We start from the raw sequence: 23112 nt of genomic DNA, 5'->3' as shown, positions 1-23112 counted from the left end.
GAAAGTAAAGAAATTAAAATCAAATAAAGATTATGTACTTATAAAAATATTTTAGACCGTCATTCAATCATAACTCATCATATATAATAAATTTATTAATTTTTATAATAATTATTTTAAAAATCATATCAACAGTAGTTTATAATTGATTGAGTACACATGCCAAAGCAGTATCCATATTGCGCTTGGGCCAAGTTAGTGTATGGGCATCTCTAAATATAGGAATAGGATGTGAACAAGTTTTCAATGTTCATGGAGTACTATGTTTCAGATCAACCAAACAAAAATGGAGTACCATGTAAGCCAGAAGTATGTGCAGATGTAATTACAGCTCAAAATAAGTTCATGCAAAGCCTTATTCTCAAGTGACTGAAGCTTATATATCTCGTTTAAACTAAGTTATGGCAGGTCAAAGCAAAAGCAAAAGCAAAAGCAATTTTTTTTTTTTTTTTTGCCTTGTCTTATGTGGGGTTGGGATTGGGCGATGTGGAAAGTGAAGCAGGATCTTACTGTGCTTGAAATAAGATAACTTGATCAGCAGGAGCAAAATGGAAAAATAAATAAATAAACAAAACCTCAGTATCCTGTAATATGTTCAAATTAATTTAGACTCAAAATCATCTAAAATATCTTGATCACAATAGCAGGGTGACTACTTGTGTCCAAAATTAAATAAATTCAACCAAGATGATTTGGGATGATCTTTCACTAGCACTTCTACCTATATATAGTGTAGAGAATATGACTAAAATATAAAAGAGCACCTACAGCACGAGATAAAAGCTACAAGATCAATTTTCCACAAGGGTGTATTGCTGAGATTTTGAACTTGCAAGTGAATGGAAAGAATGGTGGCATCCATTAGAGGGAGCATGCTGTTATTCTGAAATGCGGATGCTCTCACTTGTCAGCCACATCTTCTTCTGAATTATCAACACTGCATCATCTTTGCCTTGGTTTGAATCTTGCTCTACATTAGATGTGACCACTGCAACCCAGTGCAATGCTGGCAAGAACTTCTTTATAGACAACACCACCGATCGCTTATCATGGACAATGATGAAACCTTTCGGCCTCAGGATTCTATCCATCTCAATCAATAAATCCTCTGGACTGCACTCCTTCTCAATAATATCAGAAAATATAGTCCATGCATGGAGCAGATCATAAGTACGAGGGTAGGTCGAAAATGCTTCACACCTGTTACATTGATGCCAAAACAAGATCACAACAAGGTCATACTGCAACAACAAAGACGTGGTTTAATTATATCAGGTAGCACTTTCATTCGGGTATCTTGCATTTTAGAGACAATAACAACAAAACCTTATCCTACTAGATTACATGGACCACACGACACTATTTGACTTGGTAAAAACCCAAATTTTTAGAGAGCATTGAAAAAAGTGAAGCAATAAGTTAAACAGGAATTGCAGTGTTAATATAACCTACAGAAGATTATTTGTTTTGTAAATACAAGAATAAGGGTCATACCAGTTGTGAACTGTTCCTAACAGCCCTCTGTCATATATGATCTTGAGAGTGTTTGCCCCATTTTCTGGCACCACATTCATAACCCAAACATCTTTGTCCTTCAAAGCAGCTGCAAATGAACCCAAGTTTGCTTTCATGTCCATCACATTCCGAATTGTGTCAGGCTTAATTTTATTGCCTAGCATTTTCCAGTAATTAGTAACTTCTTGTTGCCAATATTCCTGCACAAAATTAGTTGCGTCATAATACCAGATAATCAGATATCTTACAATGAAATTATCATGCCTTAGATTCAGTCCATGTTTTGTAACAAAGTGATTTAGAGAAATAATCGCTTATTTTTCAAACTCTTTCAGAGAGCTGGAAAAAATAAGCGACTATTCCTCAAAAATAAGGTGAACCAAGCACATTGCACCAATTTCATCTCCGAGGTGAAAAGGAAATCCACAACTGAAAGAAATATTCACATGGTGTCACATTTAGATTGTCTTCCTTAGGACATTTGGACAGCAATAGAGGTTCATAATTAGTTAGTTCATATCAAATCTAGTCAAGCCAGAAATGTGATCGCAGTTATCTTTGTTTATACTTTCTGTTGGCTAATGTAGGGTTTCCCCTTCCCAGCAGGTCCTTCTCCCACTTCTCCTGTATTTTTACTCATATTTTTGTTCTCTTTTTACTGTTACCCAAAGGCTTTGTAGCTACTTCCTTGTGATGATTATAAGCAAGATGTAAAAGTGTAAAACAGGATATATTTTAAATTACCGTGTCCTTTTCAAACATTTCAGTGGAATAGTTAAAGTCAGCAAGACGAGGAGGTGGAGTGGTCAATCGAGCTGGCCAAGGAGCCAAACCAGCTCCTTTTGCTCTGTGCATCTCTGCATAGACCAGAAGAATATATGGTTATTAACTTTTCAACTTCTAATAGAAGAGTCAAGAAATAATACCAGGAATTATGATGGAATGGAATGAAATCATGCAACATTAATATATGCAAAAATGCAGTTGTGTAACTTGGGCCAAATATAATGTAATCGGGGAGAGCATGGACCTATCTAGAATAGCAAAAGCCATCTGATTTACAAAGTCAACTCCTAGTTACGGCTCCATAATCACAAGGCAGTTATTATTCATATTTCATAGTTAGATTTTTTTTGAACTGTTAAAGGTCTATAGGAACAATCTTATTATCAGTTTATCTCATGGTCTTGCGTTTTCAAACCAGACTAAATCATTATATGAAATGGAGAAAATATCACTCACGATCAGAGTAGCGTGAGATGCAAGCTTTCATTTTAACTCCCCAAACAGCATCAGGATCATCATTAGGACTGCAGAGCGGAGGGCGAGTATCAGGCTCTCTTTTCAAGTAACAGTCATTTGTAAGAGGCTTGACCCATATGACAGTCTGGTTCCTCTTAGAAGCTATTTTCCAACACATCCTCCCTACAAGAGCACTCATTTCTTTCCATATTCTCTGATCCTCTTCATCCTGAGCATAGGCTTCAGGAGATGAGTAGGCAAAGTAGCCTCCCGGCCTGAGTATCCTATCTAGCTCAAGAAGAAGTATGCCATCTCTCTGAAGCCAATCAATTCTACAGCGAGAACAATGGGCAAGTTCAAAAGATCTACTAGGGTAAGGGAGTCTTAGTGTCCCCAAGACACCAAGATATGCCGGAATTCCTCTTTCTAAAGCAAACTGTATTTGGTTTTCATGAACATCATTTGGTGCTAATGACATTGCTATTACATCAGAAGAAAGAAGATATCCTCCAAAGCTTGCAACACCACAGCCAACATCAAAAACATTGCGAAGTCTTCCTTCATTGTTAATCACATTGTTTGGAAAGTTGAGCATCTGAAATACCAATCATGAATATAAACTACAAACTTATAACTTTTTCCAGTCATATAAGAGTTTCATGTTTTGGTGATTATTTTAGTGCCATACCGGATAGGAGTAACTAGCTTACATTGGCAATTGATGCAATATACTTGCCAGCGCCATAATGGAAGTGGGTTCCTCCACCAGGAAAACCTATCTTTTCACCTTTTACAACCATCCATCTCTGGTCAGATTTCTCAGTTGCAAGATGGGTATGAGGTATATTTGCCCTCCATACCTGATCTCTGCTTTTGGGCCACTTGATTGGAATCTATAATCAATTTATCATCAAGAACAGCATAAGACACTCAAAGCTGTAAGCACAGAAAACTTCCAAATTTATTTAACTTTCATAGTTCCATCTAAGAGAAGCAATGCCTAGAGAAAAGAGAGACACCTTGTACCCTGGAGGAGGGGGAATCAAACAATTATAGCGCCGCTCAGGCATTGGGCAGTGCCGTTCGTAGTGCTCCATTAAAGTCAGATCAAGCTTCAATCTTGTTTGGTATATGAAATTTCTGTCTAGACATGGAATCAGCTCCGATAGACGATCATCACAGACCTTAAAAAATGAATACAAGAGTAAAATAACTATAATGACTCATACTAGACACCAACATTCAAGGCTATTGGAAAGGGTAAATGTATAAGTTGTTCAGTTCAGACTAAGATAACTCACTGGAATGGTCTTTGGTATAGCACTGTCATCTCCAAATTTTACAGATTTGCTACCATGCTCAATAGAAGATGAACCATTTTTCCTAGAATACAGGTAAAATAAAGCACCAACAATCGCTAAAAGTAACACAGTTGTGACCAACCGCTTTCTCGGTTTCCCATCTGCTTTCCCTCTCCCCATTCTTGTCACTGCATAAGAATCACATTTCACCATTGTTTTAACTTCATCTGGCAGATAACAAATAGATAGTACACAAGGCAAAGCAACTATTAAATTTCAATCAAATAACCATATCCATAATTTTCTCACCACACTCAATGATTCAAGGGCATAAATTCAGTTCCACAAAGCACCTAGCTGATGCAACTTATAGCCACGAAACAATAACTGCACACAAAGTTGAAATTGAAACAAATGAAACAGCACTCACTAGCACTAGCACCATAATGACTGAAAAATTGAACCAAATTCACCAGAAGCACACTCCTTCAGAAAGAAAACATCACTATTGGATCAAAGTACACAGACTCAAAATCATTTTTAAATACCAATAAATTGTTGGTGCGAGTGGTATTAGATTCGGAAAACCTCCCTAAAGGTGATTAGTCAAGTTGCCAATAAAGATTAGTCCTTGGTGGATACTTCGTACCAATAACATCCTAAAAAAATCATTTTTAATTTCTAGGCAGAATTTTGAAATCAAACATTAGAAAGAAAGAAAAAAAAAACAGCAATAAAATAAGAGCACCAGTAATGGCACCAATTAGAGAATACGTTGAAATATTCCAAACGTGAAAAAAAAATCTAAAGGGACATAGGCACAAACACTAGATATGGGTATATGCATGTGAATTGGCGTCGTCACCGGTAGTTGCCAACTTTCACTGACCCATCTCATGAAAAGAGTAAATTCTGCGGTGGCAGATGCAGAGAGATGAAAAAGTTAGCATTTTGATAATGTCAGGCGCAATTCAGAAAATGGGTATGGATCTGAGGAGGAAAAAAAAAAACAGAACACAGAAATGGGAAAACACTAAAAAAAAATAGCATTTTTGTACCTCAGACTCGGCTTCTCTTCGCTTCAGAGAGGTTGCGTGGAAGTGGGTATTGCATTTCTAACAGTACACAAACATTGTAATATCTTGAGATCGTAAATACTTTTTTTTTATTAAAGAAATTTCTACTTTTTTATTTTCTTAACATTAAATTACTTATTCCGTCCTTATAATTTTAATAATTCTTACATTTTTAGTCTTTACATTTTAATTTTTCTTTAGTCTCTCTAATTTAAAAAATATGGAGACTAAAAAAATAACAATCATGAAATTATAAGAACTAAAAAAATCACTTTCAAAATTACAGAAATTAAAAGAGAATTAAAATGTAAATTGTAGAAATTAAAAAGACTACCTTAAAACTATGACTAAAAAAAATAAGAATTATAAAACTATAAAGATGAAATAAATAATTTAACATTTATTAAGTGATGCACAATAACAAATTCAAGAGATGGTGATTGGTGACAGAGATCTAATCTAAAGCCTTGCCTTTTGCAGCTGTTTACATTGTTATTTATTATTACTTCATTGTTATTTTTCAATAAAAAGATTGGGACTTGGGAGTAGTGGAGGAGGAGGAACATGCAAGAATGAGTTTATGAGCAGTTGGATTAATGTAATATATATTATTGTTTACCATTTTTTAAATTTGGTTAAAAACATGAAATGAATCTTTATCATTTCATCATTTTTCTTTAAAATATAATAATTGTTTTCTCATTTCTTTATTATTTGAGGTTATTAGGTCTCAAACTACAATTTATAGAGACTTAAAAGGTAAACAAGCATCAATAGTGAAATCAGAATGAATTATATGAATCATGCTGATCCCTTTTTATGAAAATGAGATTGAATTATCTAATATTTATTTTCTTTTTTAAGATAATATAAATAGAGAAAGATGTGATTTTATCTTATCTATTCTCTAATAATAAATTATATCCGATAATAGGAAATATCTATATCTTGTTCATAAATAATGTAAATAGAAGAATATATGATATAAACAAATATAATAAAAAATAGTTTAAAATATCAAATATTTTATTTATGTCATTATATAACACAAATTATGGTATAATCTTTTAAATATGTATTATATGAAAAATAAATTTATGCAACTTGATAATTATAACAACATTCCTATCTATTTTTTTATATTTGTTATATCTTTACCATTTATTTAATATTTTGTAGAAGAAAAATAAAAATAAGATTAAAATAAAAAATTATCCAATCTAAATAATTTTAAATTATACTTACTATCAAATTAAAATTTTAAAACAAACCAATTAAATAATAAATAATAAATTAAGAAAACTAAAGTGATTGGATTGGATATTTTTTTCCTTAAAATCAATTCAATCTAATCCTAAAACACTCATTTATCTATCTCTCTCTATATGTATAATTATATTGTATTGTTAAATATTTAAAAAGAAAGTTTTATTACCTGCCACGGTGGTAAGTAAGTTAATCAAAGTGTTCAACTTTTATTGGTCAATGTGTCATGCATGTGGAGCAAGCTACAAACTAGATTTAGAGATATTTTTTTCTTTAAGTCAAGGATGACGAAAGTTCATCAATCATTAATTCAAGAAAATTTTAAATAAAATAAAAATTAAACATGAATTCTTTGATTCAATAAATTGTTTTTTCATGCGAATATAATAACTAATACATCAATCCCTTGAATTAGACTTTATATAGGTGTGGACCAATGGTTTCCTCTTAAAAACAAATTCTATCTAATCAGCCGGGGATTTGTATCTTCAACGGTTACTGCTCCTTGGCAGTAAAGAGATAAACAAACAAAATAATTGAGTTTCAAATTTCAATTCTGTCGGATTTACTTTTATGCCGATAAATGCAGACTATCTAACCTTAGGTTACAATTTAACGAAAATGATTTTGTATTAACATTAATATTTGGAAAAGATAGTAATCATCATACTATACAATATTATCTGCAATGTTCATTTTTTTCCTTCAGCAATTGTTCAATAATGATGAACTAAATCTAAAAAGCAAAAAAACGGAAGTATAAGCTCTAAAAAGTCTTAACTCGATCTAGTGTCACATGTACATAAGCTATAACAATTTAAAGAAAGAAAAATGGTTGTTGATATGTCTTGTACCTACAATTATCATCTTTCTATTAAAGTTAACATAGATATCGTGTTATTGTAAAAGTGCCAAATTCGGCTTAGTTACAAAAATAATAAAATGTTGGCGTTTTATTTTCCAAGTCTCTGATGCGACGTGATGTCCTTTTACTCGGGTGGAGACTTGGTAGAAACGTTATTGTGCTGGTTATTATTATTATTTAATAAATGATAATTTTCATTATCATAGCTGAAATGAAACCGAAACAAAATGAAATCAAAATAGAAGATGAAAGGGAAGATAAGAATATTTGAACTGTATATATTTAACAACATACATGAAGAATAATAAGAATATTCCTCCAAGTATAAAGAGACGACATGAGTGACTACCCTTTTACCCATCTATACTATGATTTTGTTTTTTTTTTCTTTTCAAAATAGAATCATTTAATTTTTGAATATCAAGCAAGTTAGCTCTTAATTTATGTACGAATCCAAATTCTTTCATTGAAAATATTGTTCATCATTAATTGAAGTCTACAACATAGGAATTCATTCTATAGAATATACCTAATTTAATTTGGTGCTTCGTGGCTTTCATGATATTAAAACCAGTGCTTAAATGATGCACTATGCCTCCTCATCTCTCTATATATCAAGCAATGGATGCATTCACATATAGTTAATTTGTTATGTTTCTTTGATAAATAGAAAAACTTATGTTTCTGGTAGAGGAGTTGATTCATGTGTTTGAAATACAAGTGTGAGAAATCTTACATTAAGTATAAATAAGAAAGTTAAATATTATATAAGTAAGAGCAAAACTTATAAATTTGAACTATTTTTAATTTTTTGAATTAAAATTAGTGTGATGTCAATTTTATTTATATGATATATTTAAAGTATTTTGATATAATGTGATATAAATTGTTCTGAGTTTATCTCCTTCGATTGCACAACATCATGTGATAAAGAAACAATTAAAAAAGATAATTAATTGGTTCAAATTAAGCTTGGACCCATTATTGATTCTATAGAACATTCCAATATTTTGAGGTGTTGTTGACACATAACTTTACGTGAAAGTTAAGTATGCAGCCAATTTGGACCAATGTATCCTGTATCATATTAACAAGCAGTGAGAGACAATATAAAATGTTTTTCTATAAATACATATAAACAACGACACGCATCTATTGATATTTATTTATTTGCTTCATAATCATGGACAGAGGTTCTGTGTTCAGGATATAATGCCTTCCCTTATCTGAAAAAGTAATTTAGTTGTGAAAACGTGCAAACTCTTGTGGTTTGATATTTTATTTGTTGCGTTAATGAAGACAATCTGAGGTAATTATCCAATGCATTAAGGTACAGACAATAATAGACGCTACCAAATCACTTACGCTATTCATCATATGACTGTGCCTTTTTGTTTTGAACGCTTATTAGGGCAAAGAAAACAAATACTAGTTAATTACTTATCAATACGGAGTAGTCGTGTCTAGTAGAATTTAGGAAAAAAAGTTGGGTCTAGTAGAAAAGAGTGTGTTTGGATTTTACCTTGGTTTAAGCAAATTTTCATTTTCGGGAAACACCAATTACCTTGTTTTTGCTGTGAATGTGTGTTTATTTCGTATCATCATATGTCTATCGACAAAATAAACATACCTAGAGTCCCACAATATCAATGGAGTTGTTATTGTCCCATAATGCAGTGAATCAAAGTTTGAATCCATGTTAAAAAAACAATATAAACATTTAATATCTGATCATATTTTGAACAAAATTGTCAAAAAAATACACAGAGGAAAACCTTCCCAAACAAAAATAAAAAGTTATCTTAAAAGAAGTTATTTAGAAAAAGATGCATTTTAATTTATTTTTTCCCTAAAAACTTCTGGCCCAACTTTCAAATTAATTGGCCAACTAAAACTCCAAATGGAGATTGACTAAGGTTACCTTGGGATTAATAGAAAAGAATGACCCATTAGATTTCATTATATAAAGTATTTAAAATACAAATGAATGAATTTGTGGCAAAATGCGTATTTTGTGTGATATAATATTTTCCTTTTTATATTTATATAATTTGGATCTTTTTTATATTTTATTTCACTATAAATTATCTAAACAACAAAATGACAATTTTATTTATTTCATCTTATTATTTTATTTTTTCATCTCATCATATTCTATTTCACGCATCACTAAATATCCAAACATAATAATCACAAGAAGCATTTTAACGCTTTTCTACATAATAAGAGACAAACTTAGAAAACATATAAAGGAGAAAAAAACACATATGCATAATTATATAATAAATTAAAATAATATATTTTTATATAAAAATTTAATTTATTTATTTTAAAAAAGACTTAATTACACTTTCAATCTTCATACTTTAATTTGTATACAAATTTGATCGATCTCCTTCTAATTGTTCATAATAAGTTTTTATAGTTTTCTAAATGTTAGTAATTAAAATAAAGTCTTTCATCACATATCCAATCTAATAATTAGTAATAATATAATGAAAATATAATTTGTGTTAATTTGTACAAACTGATAAAGAAAATTTATATAAAATTTTAAATAAAATATTTTACAAATTATAATGAAAGTCTTTTTGTTTTATTTTATTTAAATATTTAATTATTTTCTTTGTCAATTAAATAAAGAAGTTAATAACATGTCACGCTTACGTTTATTAGACATTATTAGAAATGAGAAACTCAATTTTAATAATTGAGAAATTATAAAAGCTAAATGTGAGTAATTAAAATATAGAAAACCAAAATTATACATAAATTGAAATATAAAAACTAAAATTACAATATAACCTTTCAAAAAAAATTTAAAAATTATGGATGTGTATGATTGGGATCCTTCTTTTCCCCTTTGATCTTTGGTTGTTCTTAATTTGTTCACAATGACTTTACTTCTTTTTTTTTTTTTTTCTGTTTTAAACATTTCTCTTGGCTCTTAGAAGGAGTTAAGAGAATACTTCTGCGAATAAAAAAAAAACAGAAAATAACGGAAGAGAAAGAAGATCATAGTATGATTCTCTTGTCCTGTTATAGCCTTTTGTTTTTAAACCTGGTCATGCCCTTCCCAATCGCCAAAAAAAAAAAAAAAAAAAAAAAGGATTTGTAGTGTAAGCTATAAGAGTTGTCATAATTAATTATTTTGGATTTGTCCCTCATGGAAAAGAAACACACAAGAAGCGTTAGAAAAGCCAACAGCTCCATCGTATCCACAGAAACTAAAAATAATCCCCGTGAGTGCAAATTATTTAATTGTTTTTCACAGTGAGGATATATATAATTTACGTTATATATGTTAATCAAGTGCAAACGTTGGAATATTGTTGGAATATTGCCGACAATGTAAGTACTTTTTTAGTCATGAATAGAAGATTACGGGTGTATCTATCTTAACTCACTTATTGTGATGTGTAGCTACGGTTGACCAAGAGAATTTTACTCCTTTAAGTCTAAAATTGCATTTCCAAGATAACAGTATAATTTGACTAATTTCAAAAGTATAGCAGCCAAAATTTTTATGAATGATCCTACCTAAAGACTTTTTCATTTTTTAGCATACAGGTAAAGTAATGAGATTTGAGCTTATCAATTTGATAATGTGAATTACCCAAGTCTTGCCTGATGACTACAAGTACAATTGTTTAACCTATTAAGGGTTAGCTTAAAGCGGATCCAATGAAGAATCATAATGGTTTAATTTACACTTTACATATAGATAAATTTAATTTTTTTAATACATAACTGATATTTTCTGTTGAATGTAATTTTATTTGAGTAGAGTAAAATTATTATAAGCGGCAAAGTTATTTTTCTGTATATTTAACGCAATTATATTTAAATTTTATGTCAATTAGTCTACACATTCCACCGTTTAAACTCAAATTTTTATATCATCGTTGAAAAAGATAAAAAAAGACAAATAATTGTTATTACTTGTGGTCAAATTAATTATTAAATAGGTGTATGCACTTCTTTATTTTAGGGTTTGTGAGATATTTTCATAGTTTTTTTTAAATAAAAAAAATATTTATATATTATGGGTACCAGAGATACCATACTTCAGTTACATAAAATGATCCACATTGGTTAATATTGCTTCCAGTGATTGAATTGTAATACCTATTAATCAGTAGCTTAAATTATAGAAATTCCAATAAAAAAATCTGTCTACCCTAACACATTTTTGCATATACGGACACCCTCACCAATATTTTATAGCCCACTTTGTTAATTTGTTTCTAAATTATCCACTTTCATTCAGGGGCGCTTCCACAATTCTGTAGCCGGAAATACTCAGAGACCGACCTTGCGCATGCATAGCTTTTAGTTTCTTATGCAATTACTAGGACAAACAAATCATTGATCACATGAATAATGTAACCCTGTACCCAAGCTTTTTAACCGTGTCCAAATATGAAATTGCATGTGCTTCTTGAATGAGCTTTTGCTTGTCGAAGTTAGAACCCCTCAAAATGATATTGCTCCTAGCAAAAAATTATTTCACTTTCTTCTTGCATAATTTTTTGTTTATTATGAATATAATTTTGTCCTTTTCTAATTAGCCAAAAAAAATTACGGTGAAAACGCAATATGTTTCATTAAAAATATTTTTATTATATTATTTTATTTCCTGAAATTTTAAATTAGTATGAGATTTTTGAAAAATATTTTCTTTGTCAATTATATTTTTGTTTAAGATAAAATGCTTTTAGAATTAGTTTATTTGAAAAACTAAAAACATTTCATTACTTTCATTCCTGCCTTAGGAAGTTATCTTTTACTTAGTCAAATGATCCTGTGAACACAAGTCTTTAAAATCAAGATGTTTGTTGTTTGGTTTTTTAATTTCTATTGTTTAACATTATTATTATTATTGCAAGTATTTTGTTGTTACATGTTGACTAATTGTCTCTCTATATATAACTCATTGATAAAAGATAAGTCTGTGAAAATATAACACACAAAAATAATAAAATAAACACTTTGGTGAAGCTTTATATTCTGCACGTCGTATTCTTAATAGAGTATCTTATAAAAAAAATTTAAAAAAAGTCTTTATGAGCTATGGAGAAAAAGAGAACCAAATCTGAAATATCTTAAAGTATGGGGGTGTCTAGTAAAGGTTAATATCCCTATTAATAAGAAAAGGAAAATTGAAAAAAAATATTAATTGTATTTTGTTGGATATTTTTTACATAATACTACTTATAGATTCTTAGTTGTTAATTCAGAAGTGACTAAAATGTCTAATGTTACTATTATGCAATCTAGAGATGTCACTTTCTTTGAAAATATTTGTCCTTAAAAAATAAATCGTTAAATCTTTATATGGTTCGAAACAAGCTCCAACGCAATGACACAAAAGTTTGATTAAGTTATTCTTTTGTATGATTTTCAAATTAATGATAGTGATAAATGTGTGTATGTGAAACAATTTGATGATAATGGATGTGTCATTTTATGTTTGTATTTGGATGACATATTGATATTTGGTAGTAATATGCATTTCATAAATGATGTGAAGTCCTTATTGTTTAGAAACTTTGACATAAAAGACCTTGGTCAAGTAGATGTGATTTTGGGAATTAAACTTATAAAGAAAAATGATGACATGACTTTTACCCAATCTTATTATGTTGAAAAGCTATTGAAAAAGTTTAATTATTTTGATGTGAAACATGTTTTTACTCCTTATGACTCATCCATCAAGTTAAAGAAAAATTTGAGTAAAGGAATTTCTTCACATAAATATTCTCAAAATATCGGTTCTTTGTTGCGTTTGACAAACTTCTCTAGGCCTGTCTGATATTGCACATGCAGTTGGTAGATTGGAAAATAATTGAGGGATTTAGTGATACAAAATTGAAGTTCTGATTTTGATGAAATAAAATTGACAAGTGGTTATGTCTTTGCTTTAACTGGTTGTGCAATATCATGAAAATCTACTAGACAAATTATTATTTCACATGAAAGCAAAAATTATTGCTTTAAATACTGCTACTAGTGAGGCTGAATTTCTTAAAAATATATTATGCGATTTGTCATTGTTGAATAAGCATATACCTCCAATTCCAATGCATTGTGATAGTCAAATTGCTATATCTAAAGTGACTAGCAAAATTTTAATGAAAAAAGAAGACACTTAAGAGTGAGACATAAGTCTATAAGAAATTTAATTTCTCATGGTGTCATTTCTCTTGACTTTGTCAGGTCAGAAAATAATATTGCGGATCCGCTTACAAAAGGGTTGACGCGTCAACAAGTACTTGAATCGTCAAGGGGAATGGGACTAGAGCCCATTATTTAGTTACAACAATGGACACCCGTCTCCGTGTGATTGGTGATCCCATGAATAGAGTTCAACGGGTAACAACGAAATTGTTTGTTGACTAAAGTACACCAAAATAAAATTTGGCGGAGTTGTTTCGTTTCTCATTCCTATGACGAGGTGTATTATAAATTGTAGCAATATCAAGGTTGGAGTATTTATATAGGTGTATTTTTTGGTATAAAAAAATACCTCTTAATAAATCCGATGACAATTATTGTAGGGGTGGGGGTCACAAACCACTATTTGAGGATTCACCTAGTGAGTGTGGTGGTGGGACCGCCACTGTGAGATATAGGTTAATATACGAAACAAGATACAAGCACAGGACCGTGTAACATGCTACCACTGATTAGAACCTAATTGAATGCCAATATTGTAAGAGTTGTGTACTAAAATCCGGTTAAAGAATGTGTAGTTCAAGACAATTACGTTACTATATTTTTCTCGGGTGAAAGTTCATAAACACTAGGTATAAGGATAAAACCCGAAAGGTTCCTTATACTGAAATACAATATCAGATGTTCTTTCTCTTATGTTTCTATACAAATTATCTTTTAGAAAATATATTTTAAAATTTTAAATTATGTGGGGGAATGTTGGTAAATATTTGTGTTTTAATTTAAAATTTATAAATATATATTAATTATATTAATTCTATTTTATAAAATAAAATATTTATTTTAGATTTTCTTAAGATTTTATTTTAATAAGTCAACTAGTTTGTTACGTTTGTTTTGATAACTGTAGATTGATTTCCAACGGTCATATTTTTGTTTGTTGCACAAGGTGATCTGTGCCTATATATGTCTCTTTATTCTTTTTTAAAAAAGAACAACACAAGCATATAACTTCGTTCCTTTCTCCCAAATATCTTCTCTTTCTTTTCCTATAAAAACTTATTTTTTAGAGCAACATGTTGTCATATCTTGAGAGAGAAGCGCAATCAAATTTTCCTACCAACGGTGGGCATTTTTTTAAGAATAGCGTTTACGCGCTTCAACCTAGGCTATATCTTTCTTTCCCTAATTTATTTTCATTGTTCTTATTATATGATATATATTGTATTGTTGATTTATGTGGTATCAATCAAATTATTTCACTATTGTTATTTTGTTATTTGATTCAAGATTGTGCATCTTTTTCTTATTTATTTTTTTCATTTTATTTTAATTTATTCCCAACACCACATGCATAACTTTTAGTTTCTTATGCAATTACTAGGACAAACAAATCATTGATCACATGAATAATGTAACCCTGTACCCAAGCTTTTTAACCGTGTCCAAATATGAAATTGCATGTGCTTCTTGAATGAGCTTTTGCTTGTCGAAGTTAGAACCCCTCAAAATGATATTGCTCCTAGCTTTCCATAGGGACCACACGACACCAATCCAAACATAAATCCATCTCTCACTCGCTTTTTTCCTCTCATTTATAAGAACATGTTGCAAAAAATGTTCCCTAATAGATCCGGGAAACACACCTTGCACACCACACCACTTATAACACAATTGCCACACTTCCAAAGCATGGCTACACCAAAATAAGGAGTGTAGTAAGGGTTCTTCTTCCCCTTTACAAAAGGGACAAAGTCAAGCTCCTCCATTGTTGACCACATTTCTTTTCTTTTTTTAAGATTATTTCAACTTGGTAGTTGATCTCTAAAGAGCCTCCACAAAAAGACTTTGATTTTAGGAGAAACTTTTAGAGACCAAATATTCTCATAGAAATTTTCATGTGAAATCAAATAATCAAGTCCACACTGTGTGAGTATGCCAACTTGACATTGTAATTACCATTTTGATGCAGTATCCACCTCCATGAATCCAAAATATCTTTTTTCAAAGATACCTCCCTCAACTCAGAAAGAAATTTCTCTATATTTGTTTTCTCCCATTGAAATCACTCTCTCCTCTACACAAAATTCCACTCCCACTCCTCCCTACACCACCTCCCAACTATATCCATTTCTCCTCTCTTTGGCAAGAATTTAGGAACAATCTAGGGTATTTTTGTGCAAGACAGTCCTACCCCACCCAAAATGCCTCGATGGAGTGGAAGGTGAGGAGGGGAGATAATTTCCTGTTTTGGAGATATTTTTGTAATATTAGGTGTGATTTTAATGCTGAATGCATGGGTTATATATATGAGATGATAATATTTTTGTAATAAGGAGAACATTTTTTATCCATTAATACTAAATGTGAACCTCTTTGTAATTTTTATTTTTTTATTTTATTTTTGACAAAACAATCGAGTAGTCAAATTTCTCACATTTGGGTTATGTAAAAAAAAATAAAAAAATGAAGGCTTATAGTCTGTTTATCGTTGTATGTGGAATGATACAATTCCTTAATAGACACCGGTGTTTTAATAATCCCTTCAAACACATTGTTTTAATTTTAATATTTGTAGTAGGAAAATCAAATACATTTAGTTTAGTCATTCTAATAGGATCGCACTTATTTTTTTATATACAAACGAGATGTAACTTTCATATAAATAATGAAATGAAATTGTTTTGCATATATATATATATATATATATATATATATATATATATATATATATATATATATATATATATATATATATATATATATATATATATATATATATATATATATATATATATATATATATATATATATATATATATATATATATATATATATATATATATATTATTTTCTTTTTGTATACTTTTCAAATTGGTATATTGCATCAATGTAATGTAGTTTTATTGTTATTTCTTTATATATAAATAGTCTTCCCGTGTCAATTGTTATCATAACTCACTTTCAGTTACAGTAAACACTAACAAAGAAAGTTAATAGTAACTGATATAGAAAATTTCTACATTAGTATTTGAGATAATTGATAACATGAGTGAATTTTTCTACATCTATTCTAAAATTGATCTAGAAAATACACAATCACTATATCCGTTGATTATACGTCTTTTTAAAACCTATTTGAAAAGTAAAAAGTAACCCATATGAAAGTTCTTTTTCCTATCGGTAAAACTCAAACTATTAACATCGTTAAAACCTTCAAATTTGATAATATACTCTAAATTTCTTTATTAGATATAGAATTACTATTGATTTTTCCATTCTATTTGTTTAATTAAAAAATAATCATGTGAATTATTCTAACTTAACCCATAATTTTAAGTTCAAATCTTCAATATATAAAAAAAATCTATCATTCGTAATGATCATATCCATGAAATATATATATATATATATATATATATATATATATATATATATATATATATATATATATATATATATATATATATGTATATGTGCGTGTGTGTGGTCTGTATATTTTTTTAAATAATGTCTTAAAAAATAAACTAATTAATAAAACATGATATTGTTATTTTAAAAAAAATATTAAGATATCATTCTTACTAAAAGTAGGAAAAATAAAAGATGATTTCAATGTTACAAATTATAAACATTAATCTATAGAATTATCATTATATATGAGCAAACATTGAAGACACTCACATATCCTTTGAATTATATTAGATTAGATGTTCTGGATTCTTCACCCACACATTATTTTTTTGAAATCACAGTATCATAATTATCTATTGATGCTTATCATTCAAGATTGAGTTTCAAATTAACCTTTTACTGCTATTTGCAAAACAATAATGGAAAACACAAGCCAATAATTTGAGAACCTCTTATGGAAAGATTGATTATAACTGATGACAAATTATGGTTTCTTTGTCAGTGAATGTCGACAACGACCAAATATTGCTTGACGCGTGGGACTGGCTGCATCAGCGTTTCTCATGCTGTGTGTATATAATAATATTTCATACAATATTCTTGTTCCAATTAATTGATTGGTAATGCCAATTAAATTCTCATATAAATAATGATTGCATTTCCAGTGTATTAATTGTACTCTCAAAGAGTTCAACCAAATTGATGCTTCTTAATAGTACATTTGTTTAAGATTCTATGGCTCTGAATGTGTATATGTATTATGTATTCTGCTAGAGCTAAATTGCATATATGACTTGTCCATCTCAACTCTGTTTGATGCTTATAATTCCAAACTTTAGGGCCACGGTTTCGAATTATCACTCTGATAGCTATCCATTTCCTTTTCTCTGTCTTCATAATTGAAGTTTGTGACGTAAAATTCTACATCGATATATGGATCCAATAATAATAATAATAATAATAATAATATCTTGTTACTAAGTAACATGACAACGTTATATTTATATTATACGAGAAAAAATATAACAATAAAATTATGAAAGTTACACAAATGATTATCATTAACATGTTGTAAAGTAATATTATTTGCATACATGTTTTTGTAATATCTTTTTTTATTACTTTCTCTATTTTGTCGTGTTATACTTTATTTATCTTGTTTTTCCTTCGCTTCCCTTCCTCTCTCTGTTGTAAAAGGAGTTCTAAAAAAATTATGTAAAAATAGTATTTCTGATTGTTTATATCTTTTTTTATAACATGAGATTATGATGTCCCTTAATAATATAAGAATTTAAATATTCATCTTAATATCCTTCATGTACGTACGGTGTCATTATCCTTAAAGACAAAATTTATATATAATTTTAAAAGTGATTTTAGAATTATTATTTTTAATTAAAATTAGATTTTTTCAAAGAGGAATTAAAATTATAATTTTGTCTTAGTAATTCATGCAATGAAAATTAGTGTTAAAGGGCAACATAGATAATCCATGTGAAATTCTAATTCTAATTCGAAAATAACTAATATTTTAAACCCCAGACCAATCATTAATTAAATACGTCAATCAACATTAATTTAGGATTTAAATCGATTTATTACACCGTTTTTTGCCAGTGTTGAATTGATGATTTGACTAATTCTTATTAGTTTTGAAATGGTCCGATTCTTTTAGAGTTAATGAACAGGCCACTATAGGCCAATTTTTTTTATTAGATAGGTTGAATTATCCAGTTTGATCCAATTTTCTTACAAGATCTAAATTAAGTTTAAATCTCTCATTATCATATCATTATACACCTTTTTTTTTCTTAAATAAAAAGGATGGAGAACAATGTTTTAGTGGTTAAAGTGATCCCAATTAGCTAGGTTGGCACCCCAAAAATCATCAAACCCTCAACTATATGTAACCAAAAGAAGAAGAAACAAGGAGCACGGGGGCTCGTCATTGTACGCCTAGTACAAACACAACAATATATTTTTTTGTTTCTCTTTAATTTATATAATTTTTGAAAAAAATTACATTTTTATTTATCTATTATTTTAAATTTCAACATAGCATTAATAACTATTTTTTTTTCAATTATATCCTTATAAACAAAGAGAAAAATAATTTATGAAATGTTAAAATAATACACACACAGAGATGAATAATATATTAAAAATTTAATTTTAATATATATGAATGAGAAAATTTATTAGTTTTTTAAAGTTTGTGCATTATAACCTTAAAAGCAAATAAAATAAGTAGTTACTAAGTTTCATAAACGTCATTTAAAAAAAAAGTTTCATAAACGTTAATGTTGGTAGACAAATTAAATATCATTATTTTGGCTCCCTTAATTAATCTTATGGAAGATTTTCTTATACCTCATTTTATGCTTGTAAATTTATGTGTGTTGCTTAAGGAATTTAATTCAAGTAAATATGTTTGATATTACTTATTTTTAAGTTCCCACGATTAAAATTGTGCTCTTCACTTGAATTAATTTTTTTTCTTTTCTCTCATTATGCTCATGAGCTTTCTGATCAAAGACTCCCAAAATTTCAAATTAAGATTATGAGTCGATAAATACAATCCTTTTAATTTGAACAATATGGTAAGACTTGTCTTGTTAAGTCAATATTTTGCCTGCATATAATCTTTTTATTGTGATGTGCATGAAGAGGGGGGCTTACATTATTCACAATCACTATTTCTTATGCAAACAATCAATGCAAAAAGTAATGGTGTCCTTATGTATATCCTTGAAGTAAAATTTCATGATGAAGACATCTTAAATGTTGATAATCAATGACATCCCGACTTACGAGATATTGCCATCAGATTGGTTGATTGTAGGGAGACTTGTTTGTCCAATATCTATGGAGCGATTAAAGTTAAATCCGTTGTAGCACAATTGTAATATCTCATTTTTATTTTATTGTCACTACCATTTTCTTCCAAGATAATGCTCATGGGAGAGGAAAAAAAACAAAAAACTAAGAGACATTGTGTTGAGATCTCTTTCCCCTTTGTCAGGAGAAGAAATTTGGCCAAGATTTTCACAATTATCATTTATATATGGAAATTTCGTGAGAAGTTACCTGGGTATACGTATGGTGGAGACCATAATTGGACAGAGAAGTGTTTTTTGAAACTTACTTCATTGAAGAATGCATAATTTGCTTCATGATAACATAAATGTAATGCACATTAAGAGAATTGTTTTTAATATATGATGGGTATTTAGGGCAATAATGAAGGACATACATTATACATAAAAGGTTTAGTTATTAGATTATTCACAGAACTAAGTGCACAAAATTAGGACCTTTAATTGAAAGTAGGCGACATGCAATCATATAAAACCAATTTATGTATGTTAAACAATTTAGCAAGTCTCAAATATAGTTGTTTGTTAGTAGGTTGAACAATTTATCTTATCTGATGGTGTTTTGATGTCGCATTGTAACAAACTCTGGTACTGGCCTTTGGTACCTTTATAATATAATATATCATTTGCAGACAAAAACAAGAATTTATGTTATCTGATGGATATGCTTTGAATTTGGTCAAATGTGTTGGCACGAGGGAAACAAAGTTACGTGAAATTAAAAATTAAATTGATGACGTTAAATCAATTCACGAGGGATTAAAAATATATATTAATTTTTTAAAAAAAATTATATAAGCTTTGTGAGATTTCTTGACATGACAAGATATTGAATTGTCTCATTAAAAAAAAACTATTGAATTGTATATATAACTATTATATTATCAGTTACATTATTGCTTAATATTAGAAACTAAAATAGTACGTTAATAAAAGAAAAATATAAGACAAAAAAGATAAAGAATTATGCAGGACTAAGATTATATTTAACAAAATATTAAGTTAACTTTTAAATTTTTTATTAACCTGAAAAATTCATTTAACTGTTTTATAAATAACTTTTTTTTAGTAATTTTTAGTAAATTTTAAAATGTTACTTAATATTTTTTAAAACGTTAATTTTTAACCTTTTATATTTTTTATTTTTATCTTTAATATATTATCAAATTTTATGCTTATCTTTTTTAAATAGATAATAATTTTATTATTTTTTAGTCATTTTATATTTTTTAGTCACTTCAACCATTAGTTTCATTAAATATTTATAATTTAATAAGTAAATTTTTTAATTTTCAACTATCAGCTTTCAAATGTTTTTCCTGCTTCTACCTAATTTTTTAGTTAATTTTATTAAACTTAAAAGACTTTTTTAAAAAAAATTAGAGATTAAAAAGAAATCCTAAAAATATTAGTCTCCTTCGTTACGTTGTTCGTTAACCAATTCCACGAGGAAGTCATAATCAAATTTAACCTTGTAATAGAATCTCCATAGTGATTCTTAAATATCATACCATTCTTCAAGTCCCATAAGGATCAAATCATCACATGCCGAATAACCATTCATAACTTTTACTCCTTTATATCTTTGACAAAAGACTCAAATTAAAGGTAAAAGTTTCCTAATTAAGTTTTGTGGGACTTGATTGCACGAGAGAACCAAAAAGAACCAAATAAGGAGATTGAAATTACTGTAAGAAAAGATATAGAAATAACACATAAAACAATAAATAACTAAGAAATAAAATATGAAAATAGGAATTGTAGGAGGCTATTCATAGCAAGAGATGAAATTTAAGTTATACAATCAATTTAGGTGTATAATTTTTTTTACATCAATGTATAATTTTTTTGAAACGTCTAAAATGTATTGTTGATTAAAATTCTATTGTGAAAATATGCATTCATTTTAAAGAAAATTAAAATAGCATATTTAACTATGAAGTGTATTAAAATTAACAACGCCCCGTACGTGATGGAGTAAAAACAAAACTCATTTGCAACTGCAAAGATACACTTTAAAATTGTGCATGCGTTGTGAAAAGAACAGCTAATATCTATGTAGAAATATGTATAGCTCAGATTTAGCTTTCAAATCATTGTCCATGTTGTAGACACAGCTAGACACAAACAAAAATATAGAGCTTCTAGGGACTTGAGTGGGCTTGGCCTAACCAACCAAATAATGCAAAACAGCAAAAGCACTACATAATGCAAACAAATATGTTTATATTATTATATTAGTGATCTTCTTAATAATTCTTTTACTTAATAATTATTAAACTTTTTTATGTCATCGATCAAAATATTTACTTTTTATCGAGCAAGTTTTTGGTACCTGGTGTTTTAAGACAGTTTTGGTATATTATAGAATGAAAATGAAAATGAAAATAAAAGGTATAAATAGAAAAGAAAAAAGAGGGTAGAATGTGCTTACACACATTTCCTTTTTATAGAAACTGCGGTATCTGCTAATAGAAGTAATTTTATTCGAGTAAGAAATATTTATAACAAGTTGTAATTAATTCTTCTAGTATTTTGAAACTAATATTTTGGAAAATCTTAAATTAAAAAACAAAACTTATTTTTGGTCTTTATACATATGATTAAATTGCTTTTAGTCTTCATTTATTTGCTAATTTTCTTTCTAATATAATGTGTTTTAAATATTTTTGTTGTTACCATTTTATGATTATATGACATGCATTGGATATATCACGTCAACATCATGCTAAGGTAACTTTTAGGAGTTGATAGAATGGAATAAGATACATTTTTGTATTTGAGAGGTCGTAAGTCTACAATTTATAGAGTGAGATAAATGTAAGAATCTTTGTAATAAATGTTTTTTTTACCTCAGTGTAAGTTATAACACCAAGCTATTACACCATTAATTACTTTATATTCAACTAAACACTTGAAGGAGTCTTTTATTCTTCATATGCTGGAGGCAAAACCAAGAGCATCTTATGCTTCGCAGTCCATTATGAAAGATGTTCATAATCTCAAGTCTGGATTTAAATATTGAATTGGGAGAGGCAATGTTTCGTTATGGTATGATACTTGGCTCAATAATGTGCCCTTTTGTTTGTTGGTTGATTATGTTAACATCCAAGACACTCATCTTGGTTAATCATTAGAAAGATTAAGAATTTATTGGAGTTGCTTCAACATGCCATTCCTCAACCTGCTTGTGCTGATAATATTCATTTGGTTTACTGGATTCCTCCAACGGATCATTGATTCAAGCTCAATGCTGATGAATGTTTGCTTGGAGGAAACCCATGTCTTGCTGGTATATATGTGAGGTCCTATTCAAAACAACTTAGGCAATTGGATAATTGACTTTTCTGGTTTTTTTGCGGATTCACTTTTTGCCACCA

General features: G+C 28.9%; 1 protein-coding gene across 5 annotated transcripts; it reads right to left on the bottom strand.

Moving 5' to 3' along the window:
• Positions 1–580: 580 nt before the first annotated feature.
• LOC100784179 (probable methyltransferase PMT3) lies at positions 581–5196 on the bottom strand. Of its 5 annotated transcripts, XM_006588619.4 has the most exons (10): positions 5117–5196; positions 4885–4970; positions 4368–4445; positions 4059–4246; positions 3777–3941; positions 3468–3650; positions 2758–3352; positions 2260–2372; positions 1495–1715; positions 581–1200 (listed from the first exon to the last, which is right to left on the bottom strand). In XM_006588619.4, the coding sequence occupies exons 4-10, from the start codon at positions 4236–4238 to the stop codon at positions 879–881; spliced, it is 1779 nt and encodes a 592-aa protein (XP_006588682.1). In that variant the 5' UTR covers positions 4239–4246; positions 4368–4445; positions 4885–4970; positions 5117–5196; the 3' UTR covers positions 581–878. The 5 variants fall into 5 exon arrangements, with proteins under 5 accessions (XP_006588682.1, XP_006588683.1, XP_006588684.1 ...); XM_006588620.4 differs by lacking the exon at positions 4368–4445; XM_006588621.4 differs by lacking the exon at positions 4885–4970 and having other exon boundaries at positions 5117–5168.
• Positions 5197–23112: the final 17916 nt, after the last annotated feature.

The sequence above is a fragment of the Glycine max genome, chromosome 10, assembly GCF_000004515.6.
Source record: "Glycine max cultivar Williams 82 chromosome 10, Glycine_max_v4.0, whole genome shotgun sequence".
Classification (NCBI taxonomy): domain Eukaryota; kingdom Viridiplantae; phylum Streptophyta; class Magnoliopsida; order Fabales; family Fabaceae; genus Glycine; species Glycine max.
The sequence above is the reverse complement of the archived record's forward strand: the minus strand, read 5'-3'. Positions and strand labels throughout refer to the sequence as shown.

Bases quoted from the DNA above. Each gene is read 5' to 3' on its own strand.
- LOC100784179 (XM_006588619.4), bottom strand. From the start codon at position 4,238: ATGGGGAGAGGGAAAGCAGATGGGAAACCGAGAAAGCGGTTGGTCACA. The intron at 3,942-4,058 runs GTGAGTTATCTT...TCATTTTTTAAG, and splicing joins CTATACCAAAGACCATTCCA to GTCTGTGATGATCGTCTATC. The intron at 3,353-3,467 runs GTAAGCTAGTTA...TTGGTATTTCAG, and splicing joins ATATTGCATCAATTGCCAAT to ATGCTCAACTTTCCAAACAA.